Raw genomic sequence first — 22,468 nt, forward strand, 5'->3', positions numbered from 1 at the left:
TTGCATTTATCTCTTGTTTGATTTAGCAGTCTTCATTTAGCTATAGATAACTTTTCATGAAGTTGTTATTCAGTTGTTTTAGTTGTGTCCCACTCTTCATGACTTCATTTGTTGTATTATTGACAAAGATACTGAAGTGGTTTGCCACTTCTTTCTTGAGGTCATTTTACAGATGAGGAACTGAGACAAACAGGGTTAAGTGACTTACCCAGGTTCACACAGCTAGTAAATGTCTGAGGTTGGATTTGAACTCCCAAGATAAGTGTTCTTGATTCCAGATCAGACACTCTAAATACTGTACCACCTAATTGCCCCTTTGTGAAGTTAAATTTTCGGTTTATATTCAGTAGGTATTTATTTGTAACACCTTGGAAAGTGATAAAAGATATTGCTCCAAATCTCTTATTTCCCCTGCCCCCACTGTTTCCTCTTCCCACCTCCCAGTTTTTATTCTTGGTTTCATCAAGCAGGGAACAACTACTTTCAATTATTTATTTGATTCTTGATTGTCTAGACCAATACTGTAAAAATCAGTACTTTAACCACATTATTCACATTGACTTCACATTGATCTTTTTGCCATCTTCCCTTAGTGTGAAATGAAATTTCAATGTTGAATTAACTTTTCGTTTTTCTTTTTAATTTCTTGGAATGTTGTTGCGGCTTGCTTCACTTTGGGGCCCTATCAGCGACGACCTCCCTTCTGGAGGGGAGCTGAGAATAAGTAGTCAAGCCACACTGCCTTACACCTCCAGCTCAATTTTATTACTGCTTAGCTTCTACATACATATATACTATTAAGTCTTCTGGGGTAGAACAAAGGAAAATGAGGGAATGGGGGATGCAAGCAGGTCTATGTGTGCAGCACTTGCATTGCAGAATAAGGGGGTACATTAGGGGGGAGGTGGTAAAACACAGCTGTGTCCTGTGCCCTTGGGCCATGGGGTGGAAAGACCAGCTCCCAAGGACTCTGGTGCACCTTATCTCTCAGGGCGGGCGGCATGCCAGCTCCTGAGACTGAATCCAGGTGGCAGTTATTTGGAAATGATCTGAGTCATGGCCATTAGAATAGCCTGTGTTCCCACAGAATGTTAAATATGGTCTTTAATAGTTTAAAATTCTCATTTTGATAGCTCTTTGACTAGATATAATGTCTTTTTTCCTCAATCATTATCCTTCCTGATCTTTCTTTAATGTTTGAAACTGTAATCACCTAGATATTCTTTCCTCGCTAGGTTTTCCTGATACTGGTCACTATAACATCTCCTATCTGTCCTATCATTCATTCTTTGTCACCTTTGTTAGTTCTTCATCTATGTCAAGTCCAGTAACTTTCACTGTCTCCTAAGACTGTTCTAGGCCCTCTTTTCCCTCTGTTGTTTTAGTTGGTGGTCTTAACTCCCATAGATTTATTTATCATCTTTGTACAGATGATTCCCAGATTTACATATTTCAGTCCAATTTGCCTTTTGGACTTAGTTCATTTTTACTCATCACTTCTCCCTTGAGCTTTCCTTTCTTGCCACCTTTCCTGTTACTGCCACCTTCTTGTTATACAGGACATAAATCTTAGTGTCATCTTGACTTCTCAGTCACTTTCCAATAACTTATCTTTTGTCAAGACTTGTCATTTATGCCTTTACAACAACTCTCATGTGTTTCCTTTATATTCACAACTATGACCCTCTCTGCCCATTCTAATCTATCCCTCCCCTTTGCCAAGATAAATATTTTTTAATTATAATTGTGTTACGCTTCTACTGGTCAGTAAGCTCCAGTGGCTCCCTTTTACCTGTAGGGTCAAATATAAAATCTTCTGGCCTTTAAAGCTTTTCATAATCTTGATTCCTTCTCCCTTTTTCCACCTACTTACATTTTACTCCCCTCCACAAATTATAATTCAGTTACAGTATCCTATTTGCAGTTCCTCGAACATTGTATCTTATGTCTCAGCCATTACATTTGCTTAAATGTAGTATCTGGGACATTGACATAAATATGTATTTTGTAGTAATTTTGAATGTAGTTTTCCCTATCATTTCCTTCTTTTTTTTTTCTTTTTCTCTTTTTCAAGAATCTTTTTGTTGGGGGGTTGTTTTTCACAAGACAATGGGGTTACATGATTTTTTAAAACATTTTAACATTTTGTGTTCCAATTATATACGGTAGTAATATGTACCCATCATTTTTTCAAGACTCTGAATTCCATAGTTTTCCCCCCTCCTCCCATCCCTCCCCACCCATAGAAGGCTGTCTGACAATCTCTACATTGTTTCCATGCCATACATTGATGTAAATTGAATGTGTTATAGAGTAAACATAAGAATAAACATAAACCCCTCCCCTTCAAGAAGATGAGAAACCTCAAGGAGAGAGAGAGAGAGAGAGAGAGAGAGAGAGAGAGAGAGAGAGAGAGAGAGAGAGAGAGAGAGAGAGAGAGAGAATTGTACTTCAGTCTGTGTTCAGATTTCAGATTTCAATTTCTCTGCCTCAGGGGTGAGTTGCTTTCTTTATCATAAGTCTACCATCGAAGTGGCTTCAATACTTTCCCTACCGTTGCTATTACTAGCTGTACCTCCACTCTATTACTCCCCACTCTCATTTATTCTATTTTCTTTCTCCTTTCATCCTGGCCCTGTCCAAAAAGTGTGTTGAATCTGAGTACCCTCTCCCTCGATCTTTCCTCTCTTCTATCAGCTATTCCCCCCTTTCCTCCCCACCATTCCCCCTTAACCCGTTGCTTTCTTCTTATTTTTCTCTAGGGTAAAGTAGATTTCCTCACCCTATTGAGTATGTATGTTATTTCCTCTCTGAGCTATTTATGATGAGAATGAAGGTTCACTCATTCCCCCTTGTTTTCCCCTTTTCCACTCCATTGAGAAAGCTTTTTCTTGACTCTTAAGTGAAATTTCTATGCTTCTTTATCATCTCCTTTTCCTTCCTCCCAGTACTTTCCTTTATCACCCATTGACTCCATCTTTTTACTATATTATACCATTATATTCTGCTCCTTCCTATGTCCTGTCTATGCCCCTTCTAACTGAAAGTTCAAATGAGTTATCAATATCTTCTTCTCGTGAAGGAATACAAACAATTCAACTTCATCAAGTTCCTCATAGTTAGTCCTTCCCTTCCACTCCCTCTATTGTTCACCAGAGTCCTGTACTTGGAGATCAAACTTTCTGTTCAGCTCTGGTTGTTTCAGTAGGAAAGTTTGAAAGTCCCCTATTTCATTGAAAGTCCATCTTTTCCCCTGAAAGAGGATGTTCAGTTTTGCTGGGTAGTTGATTCTTGGTTGTAAATCAAGATCTTTTGCCTTCCAGAATATCATATTCCAATCCCTATGAGCCTTTAATATAGATGCTATATCAGGTCCTCTGTAATCCTGACTATGGAGCCTTGGTAGTTGAATTGTCCGTTTCTGGCAGCTTTTAGAATTTTCTCTTTGGTTTGGGAGTTTTGGAATTTGGCTATAATATTCCTGGGAGTTTTTCTTTTGGGATCTCTTTCAGGAGGTGACTGGTGTGAATTCTCTTGATTTCTATTTTACCCTCAGCTTCTAGGATCTCAGGGCAATTTTGCTGTATTATTTCTTGAAAAGTGAAGTCTAGACTCTTTTCCTGGTCATGGCTTTCAGATAGCCCAATAATTTTTAAATTATTTCTTCTGGATCTGTTTTTGAGGTCAGTTATTTTTCCAGTGAGATACTTCACATTTTCTTCTAATATTTGGCTTTTTTGTAAGAGTTTTATTTCTTCCTGATTTCTTTCAATGTCATCAGGTTCCTTTATTTCCATTCTGCATTTGAAGGAGTTATTTTCTTCAGAGAGCTTTTTTCTCTCCTTTTCCAGCTGACCAATTCTGCATTTTAAGGCATTCTTCTAATTTGCCTTTCGTTTTGCTTTTTCCATTAGGCCTAAACTGGTTTTTAACATATTATTTTCTTCAATATTTTTTGTATCTCTTTCACCAACCCTTTGTTTTGGTTTTCATGATTTTTCTGCATCACTCTCTTTCTCCTCCCACTTTTTCCTCCATCTCCCTTAAGTGCTTTTCAAAGGTTTTTTTTTTTTGAGCTCATCTATAATCTGAACCCATTTTCTACTTCTTTTGGAGGTTTTGGATACAGAAACTTTGATTTTTGTCATCCTCAAAGTATGTGTTTTGATCTTTCATGGGACTAAAGTAATTCTCTATGGTCAGATTCTTCTTTTTCTGTTGTTTACTCATTTCCTCAGCCCAAGACCAATTTACAGCACTTACAAGGCTCTGGTGGTGGTTTTTTTTTGGGGGGGACACCCCACTGGGACCTTTATTCCTCCAAGGTCTTATGCTCTCTAGCCTGTGCTTTGATATGTAGATGACCCTGGTACTTCAAGGCGGGATCAAGCTTGGCTACTTAGTATGGAAGCCCAAACTGCAGTATCTGAGTGTAGGCAAACAGTAGACTTCCCTTACTGTCTCTGGGAGTGTAGGCTGCTTTCTCCAGGTTCTCACTGGGCCAGTGCTTCCTCACTCCACACTCATTCTAGTGGAGCAGAGTTCTCTCACTGCCCCTTCAAGGTTTTGCCAGTGATCTCTGGGCTGGGCTGGGCTGGGCTGAGCTGAGCTGAGGCGGAGGCTTTTTTTCTAACCCCCAGTCCTGATGAAGCATACCTTTCTGGTGAAACTTCTAAGTTATCTTGGACTGGGAAAATTTAGTCTTTCTGTGGGTTCTGCCCCTCTAAATTTTGGCTAGATCCATCATTTGTTTTTTTTTTTCTTTTTTTTTTTGGAGTTTGGGGGAAAGGAGTTCTGGGAAATGCTGCCTTCACGCTGCTATCTTGGCTCTGCCCCCCCTATCATTTCCTTCTGTTTGGGTTATTGTTATGTAGAAATGGTAGTGAGTTTATGGATTAATTGTATAGCTCAATACTTTACTTAGAACTACTAACTTAATTTCTTATTTTGGGGGTGGGATTTTTAAGTAAATAATAATGTGTCATTTGAAGGGAAAAATTGATGTGGTAATATTTTTGTTGTCATGACTCTCCAGAAGAGAGTAAATTTGAGGAAAGTTGCATGTTCTTCCTTCAAAAAGTAGAGGATAATCCTCAAGTCATGAGCTTTTAACTTGAAATGTGGGGGGTTTTATTTTTAATTTCTAGGTTAAATGCTTGATTCAACAGGAAGTCTGCGTTATAAATTACAAAGTATTTGACAATAAACTGAAGGAACTAAATGAGCGAGTTGACAAGACCCAGTGCAGAAAAAAGCACGAAGCAGTAGCTTTGGAACTTCTTGTAAGTTTGCTTCTGTAAACAATGATATGAGGTCATTTTAATGTTTTAGTGATGTTTTGTTCTATTTGAGTAGTAAATCTTCTTCCTTCCTTTCCTCTCCTCTCCTCCCCTCCCCTCCCCTCCCCTCCCCTCCCCTCCCCTCCCCTCCCCTCCCCTCCCCTCCCCTCCCCTCCCCTCCCCTCCCTTCCCCTCCCCTCCCCTCCCCTCCATTCCCCTCCCCTCCCCTCCCCTCCCTTCCCCTCCCTTCCCCTCCCTTCCCCTCCCCTCCCCTCCCCTCTCTCCTCTCCCCTCCTCTCCTCTCATTTTTTTTTAGTTTTTGCAAAGCAATGGGGTTAAGTGGCCTGCCCAAGGCCACACAGCTAGCTGATTATTAACTGTCTGAAACCGCATTTCTACCCAGGTACTTCTGACTCCAGGGCCGGTGCTTTGTCCACTGCACCACCTAGTTACCCTCCACTGTGCCACCTAGCTACCTGTAGTAAATCTTGTTATAAAATTATCAGTCATCTTGCATTTATCAAGGCACAGGGAATACTAAGAGGGGGAAAAAGCTGGTGCTTTTTAAAGGAGTATTCCATTTCTAATAAGGGAGCCAACCTGACCCAAAATATGTACATAGAAGTTGGAGACAAAGTAGAGGGAAGAGAACCTTAGAGATGTAGGTACTAATGTACCTTGGAAGAAGAAATGTTGGAAGGCAGTTAGCAAAGTTGGTACATTCTAGAAAGGATATTAAGTTTGGTGGTGGGGTATGGCTGTGCTTGTAGGTAATATGGGAGGGATGATAATGAAGAAAATCTTTTAGAGAAGGTAAGAGGAACTAGGATTAATAGTATAAATAGAAGGAGTGGTTTTGAGAAAGAGAAGGAATACTTCTTCCTTTGAGACTAGAGAGGAGAAAAGGATGGGGATCATTTGATAATGACTATGATGATGACGACCATGACATCAGAGAAGTGATATTGATATGATTCCATGACATGCACATGAATTGATTTGAATGAGGGGGAGAGGTTGTGCTAAGTCACTAGCCTTACTCTCTTCCAGAGCTATCTGGGTCCAGTGGCCAGATATGATTCAGGACAACTGGAGATAGCCCTGGATGAGGGGCAATCAGGGTTAAGTGACATGCCCAAGCTAATAAGAGATTTGAATTCAGGTCCTCCTGACTCCAGGTCTAGTGCACTACTAATGTCAAGAGGGAATCTCTTGGGTAATGAATTCAGGGTTTTTTTTTTGGAGTTTTGGGGGGGTTTTGGTAAAGAAGGAGACAAGATTCTTAGCTATGCTGTGGGTGGAGGCTAAGAGAATGCTTGGAACAACTTCCTTCAATGAGTTGGCTGAAAAAAAATTTTCAAGTGTTAGAAGGTTTCTTTACTATGGTGAGGGACCAGTTGCAATAAGATCTGATATGATGGACTCAGTCAACAGTTTTTCTCTTTAGCAACAGATGAGTAGGACATGGGAAATAGATGATGGAATTAACCTGGGTTTGGAGTTGGCAAGGTGTGATTCTTAAGAAAACAAGGGGTCAGGGGTGGCTAGGTGTTTCAGTGGTTAGAGCACCGGCCCTGGAGTCATGAGTTACCTGAGTTCAAATCTGGCCTCAGACACTTAATAATTACCTAGCTGTGTGGCCTTGGGCAAGCCACTCAACCCATTGCCTTGCAAAAAACAACAACAACAAAAAAAAAAGGGGGTTTGAGAATAAAGGCTTTTGTATAGAGTTGAACTAGTACACAAAAGGGTCCACATTTGGAAAGAAAGAACCAAACCAGAACAGCATAAATGGCCTGAGAAAAACTGAACAGTAAGTAAAGAGGGATTAGAGGTGATCATGAGGACTGAGAATAAGGTTAGAGGATTATAAGGCATGGGAAAAGATGTATTTTGAAAGATTTTGATCAGATAAAGGAACTTTGGAATTTGTGAAAATGAACATAATATGTGAATGATAGCAAGATGAAAAGTGTGAATCCTTATATGTAACTGAAGTGGAATGGAGGTCATTGGAGATAAATTGAAGAATTCAGAAGATTTGAGGGAACATCAACATATATGATAATGTCCCTTAGTATGACAGTAGGAATTTGTATGCGATACCTTTATGTTCACTTTTCTGGTCTCTTGCAACAAAAAAGTTTTAATATCAAAACTAGGATAAAACATAATGCCCAACTCATCATCATACTTAACATTTTTTAAAGATATATACATATATATATATATATATATATATATATATATATATATATATTCTAAGAAAGTCCCTCAAGCCACAGGAATAGAGAAAAAAGTCAATAATGTTTGGGTAAATCACCATTTTGAGTGTACATTATTCTAATGTTTTGGCCCTTGTGACAGAGTTTTGCAACATTCATAAGGAAAGCATGAAGTAACATTGTTTTGCTTTTATTTTCTGCCCACCTGTTTTTGAGGGTTTTAAAATTATTATAAGAGTGTCTTCTGCTTTCACTTGCAACATTAATTGGTATTGTTCCCCTTATCTTTCGGGAAGGCCTCCTTTATCAAACCTAGTTTGATGGTTTTGTCTACTATTCCTGAATACCTCATTTAAATGAATTTTACATGTAAAATGTCTCCACCAGCTCACATCAAAATTCTCTGATGTAATTTTGATCTGAAAACAATTCCAGCAAATAGATTCTTTTCCTCTGGGGATAAAAAAAGATAGTAAAAGATACTTAAGATATATTCAGTATTTCATTTTGACACTTATTTTCTTTCTCTTATTAGAAAAAAATATCAAAACTTGATAAATGTATTAAGGCTGCATTAACAGTTCAAAAGATTGAATTAGAATCAAATATTCCAGCCAAAAGTGAGGCCTGTAAGGTAATGTATGATCTTCAGACTATAATCAAATCAGTTACAGGTATATGATTATGTAGATAATTAATTGGTTATGTAGATGATTAATTCTTAAAAGAAATAAAATCCAGGACTAAAAGATGTCAGAAAGCCTGAAAGACAATTTGGCATGTTTAGATTTTATTTTCTGTCTTCTTGTTGGATTTGCCTCTGACTCTATGTCCCAGAAAAAGACTGAGAGTGAGAGTACCTGGCTTATAGTTCTCTTGGTATAATGTCATGGCAAACATTAGAAGAGGAAAGTATACAAATTTAAGTGTAACGAACATAAACCAGAATTTTAAGCCTTTTTTCAAATCAGTTTTTTTAAAACCTTATACACATTACTTTGATAAATCCTGTTAAATAAAAGCACACCTAAGAGTCTCAAGAGTACTTAAGTCATAGTTTTTTTAACTTTGTATGAGACTAGCATCTGATCATTATCTTAGTACTTAAATATTTGTTAACCCCCCTCCCCAAAATTACTTGAAAAGTAGTATATGAAATTGAATCCTTAAGAAATCATGTTTTCCCTTCCCCTCCACCATCCCCTATTAAGCAGGTCACAAATTCAAAGACTGTTATATTGAATAAGAATCAACAGACTGAGAGGAACGGCCTGAAGATGAAATTGACTTCTTCGAACAATAAATCATCTAAACCTTCAGAAATCTCTATTAATGAAGCAAAACCAAAGAATAAATTGACTTCAGATTGTAGTGGAGTTGTGTCTGAAAGGTATGTGTCATTACTTATTAAGAAATGTAGCTATATAAAATTTATGTTGAATTGTAAATGCATCTTTTTCCCTCATGTATCTTTGGTAAATCCTCAGATAAGTAAAAGTACACCTAAGAATCTCAAGAGTATTTAAGTCATGTTTTTGTAACGATGTATGAGACTGTCATTATCTTAGAATTTAGCTACTTGTTAAACCTCTCTTCAAAAAAAATTAATTGAAAAATAGCATCTGATTTGGATTCTTAAGAAATCATGTTTCTCTTCCCCTCCATCCCTTATTAGCACATCACAAGTTAAAGATTGTCATTTTGAATAAGAATCAAGAGATGATCCTGGTTCTTTATAAAAATTCTCAGGCTATCTTGGAAAGAGACTAGGCTGAAGCCAGACTTGGGGGGTGAGGGCTTTACCATAGTTGTAAGAAAAGAATGAGGGGCATTGACTTAGGAATAGAAAGTTAAAGAAAGATGAGATAGCTGTTGATGAAATAGAAATGATGTAACTTGACAAATGACAAGGTAAGTGGCATGATGCAGTAAAGGGTAATCTTTTTATGTGACTTGGATGGTCATGCTTTGAATCTGAAGTTGAGAAATTAGGGGGGGAAAGAAATCAGTCTGGAACATGTTGACTTTGAGTTCTAGGAGTATATACAGGCAGAGCTATCCAGTCTGCTGTTGAAGAGATGGGACTGAAGCTCCTAGGGAAAAGTTGGTGGACGTTATAGAATTAGAATTATCTACATAGAGATGATAATTAAAGTACTTTTCTTTCTTAAGATTCAACAGTTACAGGAAAAGTAAATCTTAAGATAAACAGAGATAAAAAGAAAATAGTAAAAATTAAGCACCCTCTCTCATCTAGAAATAGTGGAGAGAGTGAAAGAATTAAAGAAGGAAAGGAGAGTAATGCAGTAGAGAGAAACTGAGTTTATGTTTTAAACTCATGTTGATTTTTGTTTTAAGAATTTTCTGATACCCCTTTGAAATAACTGAAGCTATTGTTGCAAAATCAGGGTTGAAAATCACTGACTTCTTTCAAAGTAATTTTTTTTCATGTACTAGATTTGGAAATCATGGTATTTTGTAGATTTTTTTCTTTGCCCTTAATTTTTTCAATTATCAAATTATATTATCAGTTTGTATTCTTTTTCTTTTTTACCATTTTAGTAACAATGCTGATGTTACGCTGATTTCCGAGGAAAATGGTAATTTGAACACTCCAAAAACAAGTACAACAGGTATCCTGAGCTAACTGAAAATTTTTTTTATTTTAATTTTATATGGTTATAAAAAATGAAGCCTTCACATTTATTAAATATTACTGTTATTAATGTTCATATTCAGTTAAATATATGATAAATATATGAAACAAAACTCATGTAAAAGGATTATGTAAATAGTTCTACATTTATCTAAATATTTACTGATCAAAAGTGACACTTGAATGTAGTATAGAAATATCCTTGTTTCAGTTGATCTAAAGTCTCATTGCTTTTCACCATGTTTTTTTAAACCTTGTTTTCTTTTTGCTACTTTTATGTAATTTAGTAAAAAATTGGAATAAAAAACTGATTTTAAAAATTTTGCAACGATATGAAAAGGTATAGAGCCATTAAAAAAATCTATTTCAAAATAAAGTCAGTGCTAGTCAAAGCAAGCCTCTAGCACCTTACAGCTAAACTTGAAATGAACCAAACTATCCAGCCTTGGAGTTTGGAAATCTAAGTGTACCTCTCCATTTGTATAAACAAACATACGTTTTTGAACTAGTGATACGTTTTGTCTTAATTTGATTCCAAACCCTGTTCACATCACCAAACTACAGATTACCAGAATATTGGTTTTAGATTTGGCACTTAATTGTTCTTTGTTCAAAAACTGTAAATGATCCCTAGAAATTTTAGAAAGCATTGTAGACTCTTAAAAACTTTCTGTGCATGTCTGTTGCAGAAATCTTTAATAAAACTTTTCCATCTTTTCTCCTTAAATATTCATGGTAAGACATTTATGACCCATTAAGACAGATTTGTTTTAAAAAATTTCACCATTTCCTGAAGAAGAAAATTTTGCTTTGAGTATGGGAATTCTTTTATTGATTCTTCTATATTCTTTGACAACTTTTTTTTCTGTTGACATGTATTTTGCTTTTTAAAAATCACTTTCTTCTCAAAAAATTCCTTTCCCCTTTTCCTTCTCAAGTGTTTACAAAACAACTAAATTGAAGATTGTCACCATAAACTTTTTAACCACTAACATTGCTATTAATGCTAATAGAGCATTTTGCAATCAAAAATCTTCCTATTTCTAACTATTACATTTAAACTACCTCTCTGGTTTCAAAAAATTTTGTTTTATATACATAGCTGCTATCATCTCACATGCCCTATAGACATTGTGAGTTTCTAGTTTCCACGGATAGGAAAAGTTAGAAAAGAGTTTAATTCTTCCACCTGGACTTCGACAACATGAGACTATAACCATTTCAACACAGTCCATCCTCCAGTAGTAATAGGATGTCATTTTGATGAGTGCTTTAAATTTTTTCAAATGCCTTTAAAGAGGAAAAAAGGCCAAGGTTAAAAATTGTACCCTAAGTATTTTGAGTTTTGGTGCAATATGTATTTGATTGAAGAAGTGAAGTTCCTTTTTCCTTTATCTTCTATGAGGGGTGAAGCAAAGTTCATTTCAAGCAGTCTTATTTTTGAAGAATTCACTTGTACACATGAACCTAAAACATTTCCTATTTAGTTACAAAGATCTAACTTTGACTCCTAGATATACATGGTACAGGTTATAGCTTCTCCCTGGATTTTCTGAAACAGTCTGACTCAAATTCTTTGTGAGAGATTAGTAAGATATTGCATTTATAGACTTTTTTAGTAGACTCATTAAAACTAAAGGATATTGCTTGAAGAACTTAATAAATTCACATACTAAAATTAGCATTCAACCAGAATTTTACAAATATGCATTACCTGATAAATACATCGACTTTAAAAAGGAGTTACAACTTGTTCACATCACTAAATTCCTCAATGAATTGCATCAATATAACATAAAATGTGAGAGAGAAATAAATGTCCATAGCAGTAACTTTTTCTCAACATTATGCATACTTTCTAAATGTATCAAGAAATACAACTTCTGGCTAATGACTATCTTGATTTATGGGATATGTATTGCATATGTAGCATAGTTTATCCAGATTGCAGAAATTATCCATGTTCCATTCTGTGTCTCTAGAAACAGAAAATATATGGAAGATTCAGGATTTGCCCATTTCATAGAGGAATTGATCACAAATGGGGACTGTCTAGAAATAAGGAGCAGTTGGAGTAGATAAATATTGATGATCTCTTCATATATATATATATATATATATATATATATAGAGAGAGAGAGAGAGAGAGAGAGAGAGAGAGAGAGAAGTAATTTTCAACTAGTCTCCACATTTGATCTTCCTATTTTTAGGTAGACATTTTTGAAGTACTAAGAGAATTTGTTGAATTGATGAAAAACTATCCTGTATGGAGTAACCTTATTATTACTAATGGGGAGCAAAGTGCAGTGCTTATAACCTTTTATTTAGACAGCCCACGACTTTGTTTTATTATTCTAATGTCAGTGCTTCCAAATATCGACATGTTAATAATTTGTTACTTTCCTTTCAGATGCTGAAAAAGTGTTACTGGAAAATTCAAGTGATTCACTTGGATCTAAAATTAAATCTAAGGTGGGTAATAATAAAATTTCCATATTATCTAATCTACACCTCGATATAGGTAAATATATACACTTGTGTAATGAGCTGAAAACAAATTATATTATAAAATTTTGATATTGATTATATAGTTGACTAAGTTTTGTTTGATTTGTCCATTCAGATCTTTGGAAAATGCTGATAGCAAGATATAATATATGTGCAGTCTGCAACACAGTCTCCAATTTTTTTTTATTTTTATTGTTTTAGGTTTTTGCAAGGCAAATGGGGTTAAGTGGCTTACCCAAGGCCACACAGCTAGGTAATTATTAAGTGTCTGAGACCAGATTTAAACCCACGTACTCCTAACTCCAGGGCTGGTGCTTTATCCACTGCGCCACCTAGCCACCCCGACATTAGGTTTTCTAAACCTTAATTTATCTAACTTAACAATTTGTGCTTTCTTATGTCATGATAAATGGTAGTATCTTATATTTGTTTTTTCCACTTCTACCACTTAATGTTGGCACAAAAACCTTCAAGGATGATAAATTGTAGTAGTTTCTAAATTATCTAAAACAAATTATTTTGAATTGTTAAGATTTTATTGTTACAGGAACTGTCATTAAACAACTTTAGTTCAGGCAGGGAAAACCATGTTTCCATGTTTTATGTGGAAATTTGTGATAGCCTGTCTTGGTTTAACAAGCCTGGAAAACCAGCAGTGTTATAGCAGATGTAGGTAAATTGGAAAAGACGTGGATCTTCTAGTCATTGGGGGAGGGGAAGTCAAGGGAGAGAACTGAATGGAGTTATTTCTTAGTATGTACAAAGATTCCTTCCAAAAATGCTACAGAGCAAGGAAGGGAGAAGTGAGTGAAGCCTAAGCTTAGTATATTAGTAAATTTGGGCCAAATTCAAACATTTCTTGAAAGAGAAAAATAAAAAACTTGCTCACTGAAAAGCTAATCAGCTCTTCTCTCAATCAAAAAATATTAGAGCTAACTCAATTACCCGTGTGAGTTTGGAATTTACCTTACCATGTACCTCTGGATTTCAAGATTTGGGAGCATTCATAGAAAAGGGAGAGATGAAATTCTGTTTCCATGATGATGATGATGTTTTTGTCCTTCCTCGAAGAAGGCCATGACATTAGGCACGTAAGGCCATGACAAGCATGTGAATTGGATTTGAGTGAGGGGGTTCTCTGCTAAATCACCAGCCTCATTTTCTCCATTTGGTCCAGTGACCAGCTATGGATCAGAATGACTAGGCATCTTCCCTGGATGCAGGGCAGTTAAGTGACTTGCTCAAGGTCACACAGCTAGGAGTTGTCAAGTATCTGAGATAATTTTCGAGCTTCCATCCTCCTGATTCCAAGACCAGTGCTTTTTTCCACTGCACCATCTAGCTGATGAAGGAAGTGGCGGGTAAAAAAACTAATGACCCTAGTATTCAACCTAATACAGGAAGAATCTGTTGAAAAAATACTCTAAAAGGTCTGACTGAAACAATTTCCTGTTGGGTAATATTGGAGAATTTTTCAACCAGGAGCGAATTGACTTTCTGGGAGTATTTCATACATTTGACTGATTCAAAAGAGACCAGAGGCCAAGGGAAATGAGTAGCCAAAGAGAAGAGAGAAAATTAGTGTTCTAATAAGTCACCTATTGGTAGTTGTCCTCCCCTTCCCAGAGTACAAATTTGTATACATTTTGGGCCTACACAACCAGTCAGCAGCATGTAAATGAAGTGGCATGCAAATAGAGCTCACTAATCACTGAGTCATCAGGTCCCCATATTTACAAAGACCATTATAGCCCCTCCCATATCTTATGGTCAATAAGGATATTAGAAAAGAGCAGAAAAGTCATAGATTGCAGACCTGGATTATTTGAGGTAGATGAAGGACTTTGTCCATTATGTCACAATCAAAAAAGATTCTAAGTCATAAGTACTTCTAGAATGGCATTGTTCTTTCTCTACAATAAACACTAATTGCCAACTTGGCAGCTAGCTGCTCAGTTAAAGAGTTTAAATCTGGGAATAACTATAAACGTTCAGGAGTCAGGTAGGGCATTCACTTGATTACATCTACCAGTCACCTTCAGGTTGAGAAATTCAAATTAATTCAACTTTATAATTGACCCTTTTGCTGCATTGGTTTCATATTATATAATTGATTCTGTATCTACTTAGGTTTTTTTTTTATGTCCTTTACTAAATAAGCTTTCTTCTCTAAACCAGTTAAAATTCAGTCACCCCATAAAGTCACTAATTAAAGTGAAAAGATTTATTTCCCATATCCTTAGCTCCTGGGAAAATTCCAGAACATCTTTTTGTTACCATTAAAGACCTATATATTTTCAGCAGTTCTGTTGTCCATCCTTATCTGCCCTTACACTCTTTTTTTAAAGTTTTGTTTAGGTTTTTTGCTAGGCAGTAGGGTTAAGTGGCTTGCCCAAGACCACACAACTAGGTAATTATTAAGTGTCTGAGGCTGGATTTGAACTCAGGTACTCCTGACTCCAGGGCCAGTGCTTTATCCACTGTACCACCTAGCCGCCCCTGCGCTTATACTCTTAAGGAGGGTCTTAAACTTCCTAATAAACTCTCCTAGGTATGATAAGTTGTACTTTGGTTTTCAGTGTTAACAGATAGAAAGGAGCACATGATCACATAAATTGTGTGACTCCAAAACTCCAATCTTCACTAAAAGGACACTGAGGCTGGAGAACCCTGAGCTGTTTCAATATTTTAGGAAAAGCAGTGGGCCTTAAGAAACTGGATCCAGTACTCTCCTCTTCAGTCAAGGACCCTTATATTTTGTTTTGAGGGAATAGTTATACAATTTGAGAGCTTACTAAAATTAGAATGAGATGTTACCACTCTTTTTCAGTTCTGGAAAGGGAGAAAGTTAAGTGATTGGGCAAGGGTGGTAAGTGAAACTCCATGTTTGGCCATAGGAAGGCACCAAAGGAAGGAGCTCTAATATTTGATCAAGCAAAATGTCCCTCAGTTCATTACTTAGGGACTAGGCAGCGAGAGTCTGGGACTTTATACTGTTTAAGTCAGTGTGCAAGCAACAACTATCTGGCACATAAAAAATAGGAAAATGTTTTCTGGAACACAGTAACCAAGAACATCATTGTGGGGTGGGGGAAGGGGTACAAAAGGTCTTAATCTGTAGATGACTATGGATTTACATAACAAACTACAAATGAGTTAAATGGTATAATTGATATGTAGATATCATCAATACTTTAATACATCTTAACCTAAAATTATCAATTATCAGAATTAAAACTTGGTTATATTCTGCTTAACTCACTAAGACAATCACTGATCCATTAAATTATAAAGAATTGATTATATGCTGATTAAATTGAGTAAGGGTATCATTTTCAGTTTTGTGTTTTTCAGTGGCAAAAAACTGGAAATTTGGAGGGGGGTGCCGAATACCCAAACTCTTGTGCTATAAGAAATTATTAAAGGATGGTTTCAGATAAACTAGGGAAGACTCTCTTGAATAAATACAGAAGAAAATGAAAAGAATCAGAACAATTGATAGTTAGAAAAATACTGTAAAGACTTAAAAAAAATTAGAAACTGATTAACATAATGACCAACTATGAATCCATGTCCCCTCTGTAAGAAGGTAGGCAACATTAGTCCTCTGGAATCAGAGTGCAGATTTAGACATATTTTTTCAACATATCCACTGTGTATGTTTTTGTTACTGTTGCTGCTTATACACATATTTTTGTAAACAGCAATTTTTGCTTTTCTTTTTTCAATAGGGGTAGGAGAGCAGCCATTTTTTTCTGATTGAAGAAAAAATTTTTTTTTAAATGGAATCAGTCTTGCTCATTTTGCTGTCTTTTATTATAAGGAGAAGTGTACAAATTGAGGGTCTTCATTTAAACAACCCCATATAGTACCATTTCATTGTCCTTACAATCTACTTTATCTGGGAAGATGTTTCTCTAAAAGTCACAGCACCTGGGTTCATCTTCTTTATCTAAAATGTTTCTAATGGTATTATGTTTTCCTTTATTAGTGTTTTTGTGGATTCTTTGTATTCATATTTTCTCAGATTTTACCTCTTCTGGGAAATTTTCTTTGATAATTTCGAGAAATATAACGAGTGTGTGTGTGTGTGTGTGTGTGTGTGTGTGTGTGTGTGTGTGTGTAAATTCTCTGGAATACTTGTAATCCTGAGATTTGCCAGTGTTGTGATCACTTTTTCAGGTCTGTCTTTGGGTCTTTGTTTTTAAGTAGCATGAATAATTCAGTGATTTATTTGTGAGTCCTATGTCGAACTGTTTTCTATTATACTTAAGTGATAATTACTTCTATGAATTTTTTAAGTCTACTATTTTTTTCTCCAGGTAAGTAATTTTACTCAATTTTATTCTTGTTCATTTTATATATCCTTAGATTTCTAGTTTAATTTCTTCATTTGAATCTTTTTTTTAACCTCACTCTTAAGATTTTTCTTATCATTGCTAATTCTTAATTTCTTAAAATACGATTTTTATCCCTTTCAGGATGTCTCTTGGGATAATAATGTGTTATTTATTTTTCCTTTTCCATTACTACTATTACTTTAGCTCATTCAGCAAGCATTTATACAGCTCCTACTCTGTGTGCCAAGCATTATGTTAGGCCAAACTAGAGATACATAAAACAAAAGTGATAGATTTGAATGTATGTTCATTTGGAAAGCTTCAGATTTCACATTTTAGTGTGGGAGATAAAAAAATCTACACAGTAATTAGGAAGAGAAGACAAGTAATTGAGAGAATGAGAAAAAGGCAAACTTGAACACAGGTCTTCCTGATTTCTAAATTTGGTAAATATTTTGTTGTTTAGTTGTTTTTTAGTTTTGTCTGACTTTTATGACCTCATTTGGAGTTTCTTGGAAAACATAGTGGTTTTTCCACTTCCAAGATGGAAAAGTGTTGATTTGTGGGAATAATTTTCTGAGTTCCATATATTAATCCATGTCCCATCCAAATCCCTGATTTTAAGTCTTTTATATTCACAAAGAAAGGATGGCTCTTGGGATGACTAAATAATCAAATATATCCTCATATACATTGTGTGAAGGGTCCTAGTCACAAATTAAACATTATGGAATAAATTTAATCACTACTCTGAGGGTCCTTTAAAATGGAACAGTAGTTTCATTCTTAATAGTCTAAAAAATAGAGATATCAAATATGCAGCCCTGAACCTCCAAATATAACCTAAGTCATATTAAAATTTAATTAGGAACTACATAAAAATATAATCTGGCATAAATAATGTTAATATATGATTTTCCAAGTCAGTGTGTGCCCACAGGGATTCTTATATGCGGTTAATGGCCCCTTTTTTTATTTGAGTTTGACACCACTAGTCAAGTGGTCAAGATCAGAGAAAGAGAATACAATCCCATATATTATGTTAAATAGTAGTCATGCCTTGATCATTACAGATTTACCATAGTTTCATTTTTAAAATAAAATTTATTGATACCTTTAGTCTTAATTACACAAGAATTTCTCTGGGTAACCAGTTCCCCTCCCCTCTCAAAGAGTCATCTCATAAGAATTTTTTTAAGAAAGAGGAAGAAGAAAAGATTGTTCAATGACATTGAAAATGTATGAAAGCATATGCAATGTAACATACAATATAAACTTACCAGATCTGATATGGAGTGGAATGGAATGGAGTCGTAATGTCAGCATTCACTTTTGTTTGTTTAGTTAATGGTTCTTTTCATTTATGTTGTTGTCATTGTATATATTGTTTTGTTGGCTCTGCCTTTTTTACTAGGCATCAGTTCGTTTAAATCTTTCTATGACTTTAAATTATAGTCATCATATTCATCTTAATAACCCATTAGTAATTCATTATGTTCACATGCAGCAGTTTGTTTACCCATTCCCAGTTGATGGGCATCTACTGAGTTTTCAGTTAGTCATTCCCCAATAGATAAGTGTCTACTCTGTTCTAGTTCATTGCTACCACAAAAAGTGCAATTATAAATATTAGGGTGTATGTGAGCACTTTTTTCTTATCAATGACTTTGGTGGAGCATATATGCCACATTGATGAAATCTTTGTCAGAAGGTATGGACTTTTATGGTCACTTTATTTTCATAATTTTAGGCTGTTTTTACAAAATGACTTTACCTGATTAACACCTCTAAAAATACATTGCTGTATCTGTCCTCCCACAACTCCTGACTATTTCCATATTTTGTCATCTTTGTCAATTTGCTGGTTATGCGATAAGCCTTAGGGTTGTTTTATTTTCATTTTGGAACTTCATATGAAAAATCCATAGTTTGCAGTTCTTTCAAGAACTATTTGTAAAAAATAAGTATTCATATTCTTTGACTACTTATTGGTGAAAGGCTTTTGGGAGGTATATTATGTTATATATATATATATATATATACATATATATATATATATATGATGCCAAATCCTTGTTTGAAAAATTTAATGCAGATTTTTCCCCCTACTTAACCACTTCGTTTCTTATCTTTGCTATATCAAGGGAAAGAAAACTTTGATAGCCTCACCCTGCACAATAAAAGTCAGCAGTGTGCTTCCACATAGTTTGTGCATCTGATTTGGAGAATACCTTTTTGTTAACATGTACACACCAATTAGCTTCATTTCCATTCCTTCCCTGTAACATGAGATCAGACCCTACATAATCCATAAAGGCTCTGGGAAGTTGACCATCTATTTCAGATCTCCCCTCTGACTTAATAAATTGTTTTCTTGAAACTTTCTTAGCTTGATTCATTTTTGACCACTGAGCAGTGGTCAGAAGAGCTGGACCTAATTTATAGTACCTAGTAAGCAGAGAGTAGGCATGAGAACTAAGTGGTATGATATAAATTTTGTTAGACAGTTGTTTATTTCCTGATATGTAGCAGATACCAAACAGTGATAAAATTTTACTTATATAATTATTCCTTTCTAGGCTTCAAGGAAAAAAATGAAACTTGAAGATTTGGTGATTGATCTGACAGAAGAAGTCAATGTAAATTATAAAACACGTAAGGAATTTATTTTATACAATATGTACATAAATTAAGGAGAGGGTTAGCTCTTTAAGATGCCTTTAATATAGTAATTTAACTGTTGTGTCTATAGAAGCTAATAAATATTTTAGTTAAGTATTTCGCTATTGTAGGAACTAGGATTGCCAAGGAACGATAGGAAAAAAACCTTCTAATTCAGTTTTTAAAGCTCTTTTGGGGGCAAATGCATTGAATCAAAGATGATTCATTAGAGTGCTTTTCCTCGAAGATGCTTAAGTCAAGTAGAGGGAATAAAATTCATACTGAAAAGTAACTGCCATACAAAACAGCATAGGAAGATGCAACCAAACAGCCAAAGGAAGTGCTGTTCCAAATTCAGGGATATGGATTGGGAGGCTCATAGCAAAGATTTGACCCATAATCTGGCTACTTCTGGTTTAAACAAAAGAAGTAATCATTTTATTAAAGTGAAATGATGAAAGACTAAGGAATATTTATATTAATGTTTGGAAAAACAATTTTTGCCTCCATCTTCTGTTCTTAGACTTAGCCATTGTCATTCTTCTTCTGCTTGACAGTCTATCATAGACTTAAAGGCATCACTATCATTACTCACCTGAAAATTTTCTTCTAGCATAGTTTTAAGTCCATTCTATTTTTTCTGTTTGAGGATGTTGATCCAGTGTTTGTCACTGTCCTTCATAAAGAGAGAAAAATACTTCAGATTTTCTTTGACCAGGGTAGAGTACACTGGGATCTTTGACCTTCCTGCTTCTGAATACTATGCTTCTCTAAAATCAAAATTTTCATTTCCATTTTTGGCAGCTATGCTTATGGACTTGATTTGATAATGTCCCCCTAACCCTTCTGTAAGATGAGATATTTGGTTTTTTAAATGTCATTTAGATGGAGTTTTAGAAATTCCACCTCAGCTCATTCCTGAAGAAATTGAAACTTCAATTGTAAGTCTAACTCAGACCAGAACGATCTTAAACTTTATCCAGCAAACTTTTATCAGGAAAAACATGGATAGGATAATATGCTTCTAGAACCATTCATTCTTCTGCAACATGATCAGATTCCTTATGGTTTCTTGGTTTTCCTTATAGTTGAAATAAGCCTTTGAAACTGAACTTCATGTGCAGTGGATTAGACACCTAGTGGTATGCATTGAGATAGATAATAGGGTGGTGTAAGAAATTAGGTGCTATTATCTGCTTATGAAATTTAAAAACATATTAATGGAAATATTATTAGCATTAAGTAGAGATTTTTAAAAATTGAATAATTGGGGGAGGCTAGGTGGCACAGTGGATAGAGCACCACCGACCCTGGAGTCAGGAGTACCTGAGTGAAATTTGGCCTCAAACTGTTAATAATTACCTCACTGTGTGGCCTTCGGCAAGCACTTAACCCCATTGCCTTGCAAAAACCTAAAAAAGAATTGAATAATTAAGAGCAGGTAACTCAAATCTAATCAGAACACTTAATAATAGCTAGTATTTATATAGTGCTTTTAAATACTATATAAATATCTCATTTTACAAAGCATTTTACAATTCTCATTTTTATCCTCCCAACAAACCTGTGAGCTAAGTGTTTTTATTATCCTCCTATTACAGATGAAGAAATTAAGGCTAAGAAGAGAGGTTAAGTGATTTGCCCGGTTCATATGAATAGTATCTAAGGATCTGAATTTATGTCCTCTGACTCCCAAGTCCCACTCTCTGTTCATAAGTACCTCAGAAGCATGGAATCAATCAGCATACATCAACAAACTGTTTCCATCTCATATGATACAGCTTCTAGAAAATTCTGAACATTTACTTCAATTTTACTTTATGTATTTTGAATACTTTTGTTGCTATTTTATCATTCTGTTATTTCCCCTTAAAGTACATTCCTTTAAATGTACTTGCTTTATTTTAAGTTCAGAAGAACTCCTTTATGTTTCCAGACTGTTTTATTCATTCAACACAAATTAAAAATCATAGTACTCAGAAATTCATCTCTTGTTATTTCCTGTCTTGCCTTTTGGCCCTTAATCTTCTTCATTTGTACGTTGTTGCCAGATTAATTTTATTAAACTTCCCCCTTCGTCATTTAATATTTGTACCTAAGAAACTATGCTGACAGTTGCTTATTCATGGACTTTGATCAATTGGATCAAGCTCCATTTAGCCTTTTCTCCTTTGCAACTTGAGCCCTTTGGTAAGGTCACTTCTTACCAAAGGAAGTACCTATATACTTCACAACTCTTTGCCAAACATATTTGCACACCCTGCTCTACAAAACTTTGCTTTCTCTGATTAAAGTCAGATTGTAAAAAATACTTTTATTATAATTTTAATTTTTTCTATATAGTTCTTGTTTTCCCATATATTTGGGAATTTTTTTTTTAGGTTACAGATTTTGGTGTCATCATCCCATAATGAATCTAGCACAGTGCTGGTTACTTAATAAAAACTCACTGAAAATACTAGGATTCCTCTAATGGGAAAAATTTAGTCATGCTAAAAGGAAAATTCTTCCAAAGGAAACCTTGGACAATTTTCAATTTTTTGTTTTATTCTTGAATCTTTGCATCCAGATTTACTACAATGGAAGCTTTGCCTTCATCAAGATTATTATCTTGGTAATTACTTCAAATCTGATTTATATCATTATATTATTTTCAGCAACTTCAGTGGAAGTCCCGGAATTGCCTGTGGCATCCAGTGAAAAGTTGGAGAAGAATTTAGAAACACAAGATGCAACACAGGTACTATTTATAATGATGGAAACTTGATAAATACTTTAAAGATTCAGTAGAATAATTAG

General features: G+C 35.1%; 1 protein-coding gene across 9 annotated transcripts in view; it reads left to right on the forward strand.

Moving 5' to 3' along the window:
* Positions 1–22,468, forward strand: part of ATF7IP2 (activating transcription factor 7 interacting protein 2) — a 118,373-nt gene that overhangs the window by 87,519 nt on the left and 8,386 nt on the right. For all 9 annotated transcript variants that reach the window (XM_074196386.1, XM_074196380.1, XM_074196379.1 and 6 more), the window contains 7 exons: positions 5,148–5,282; positions 8,040–8,138; positions 8,716–8,894; positions 10,067–10,137; positions 12,571–12,632; positions 19,588–19,663; positions 22,327–22,409. In XM_074196386.1, coding sequence (XP_074052487.1) covers positions 5,148–5,282; positions 8,040–8,138; positions 8,716–8,894; positions 10,067–10,137; positions 12,571–12,632; positions 19,588–19,663; positions 22,327–22,409 — 705 coding nt within the window. The remainder of the gene's footprint in view (positions 1–5,147; positions 5,283–8,039; positions 8,139–8,715; positions 8,895–10,066; positions 10,138–12,570; positions 12,633–19,587; positions 19,664–22,326; positions 22,410–22,468) is intronic.

The sequence above is a fragment of the Macrotis lagotis genome, chromosome 8, assembly GCF_037893015.1.
Source record: "Macrotis lagotis isolate mMagLag1 chromosome 8, bilby.v1.9.chrom.fasta, whole genome shotgun sequence".
NCBI lineage: Eukaryota > Metazoa > Chordata > Mammalia > Peramelemorphia > Peramelidae > Macrotis > Macrotis lagotis.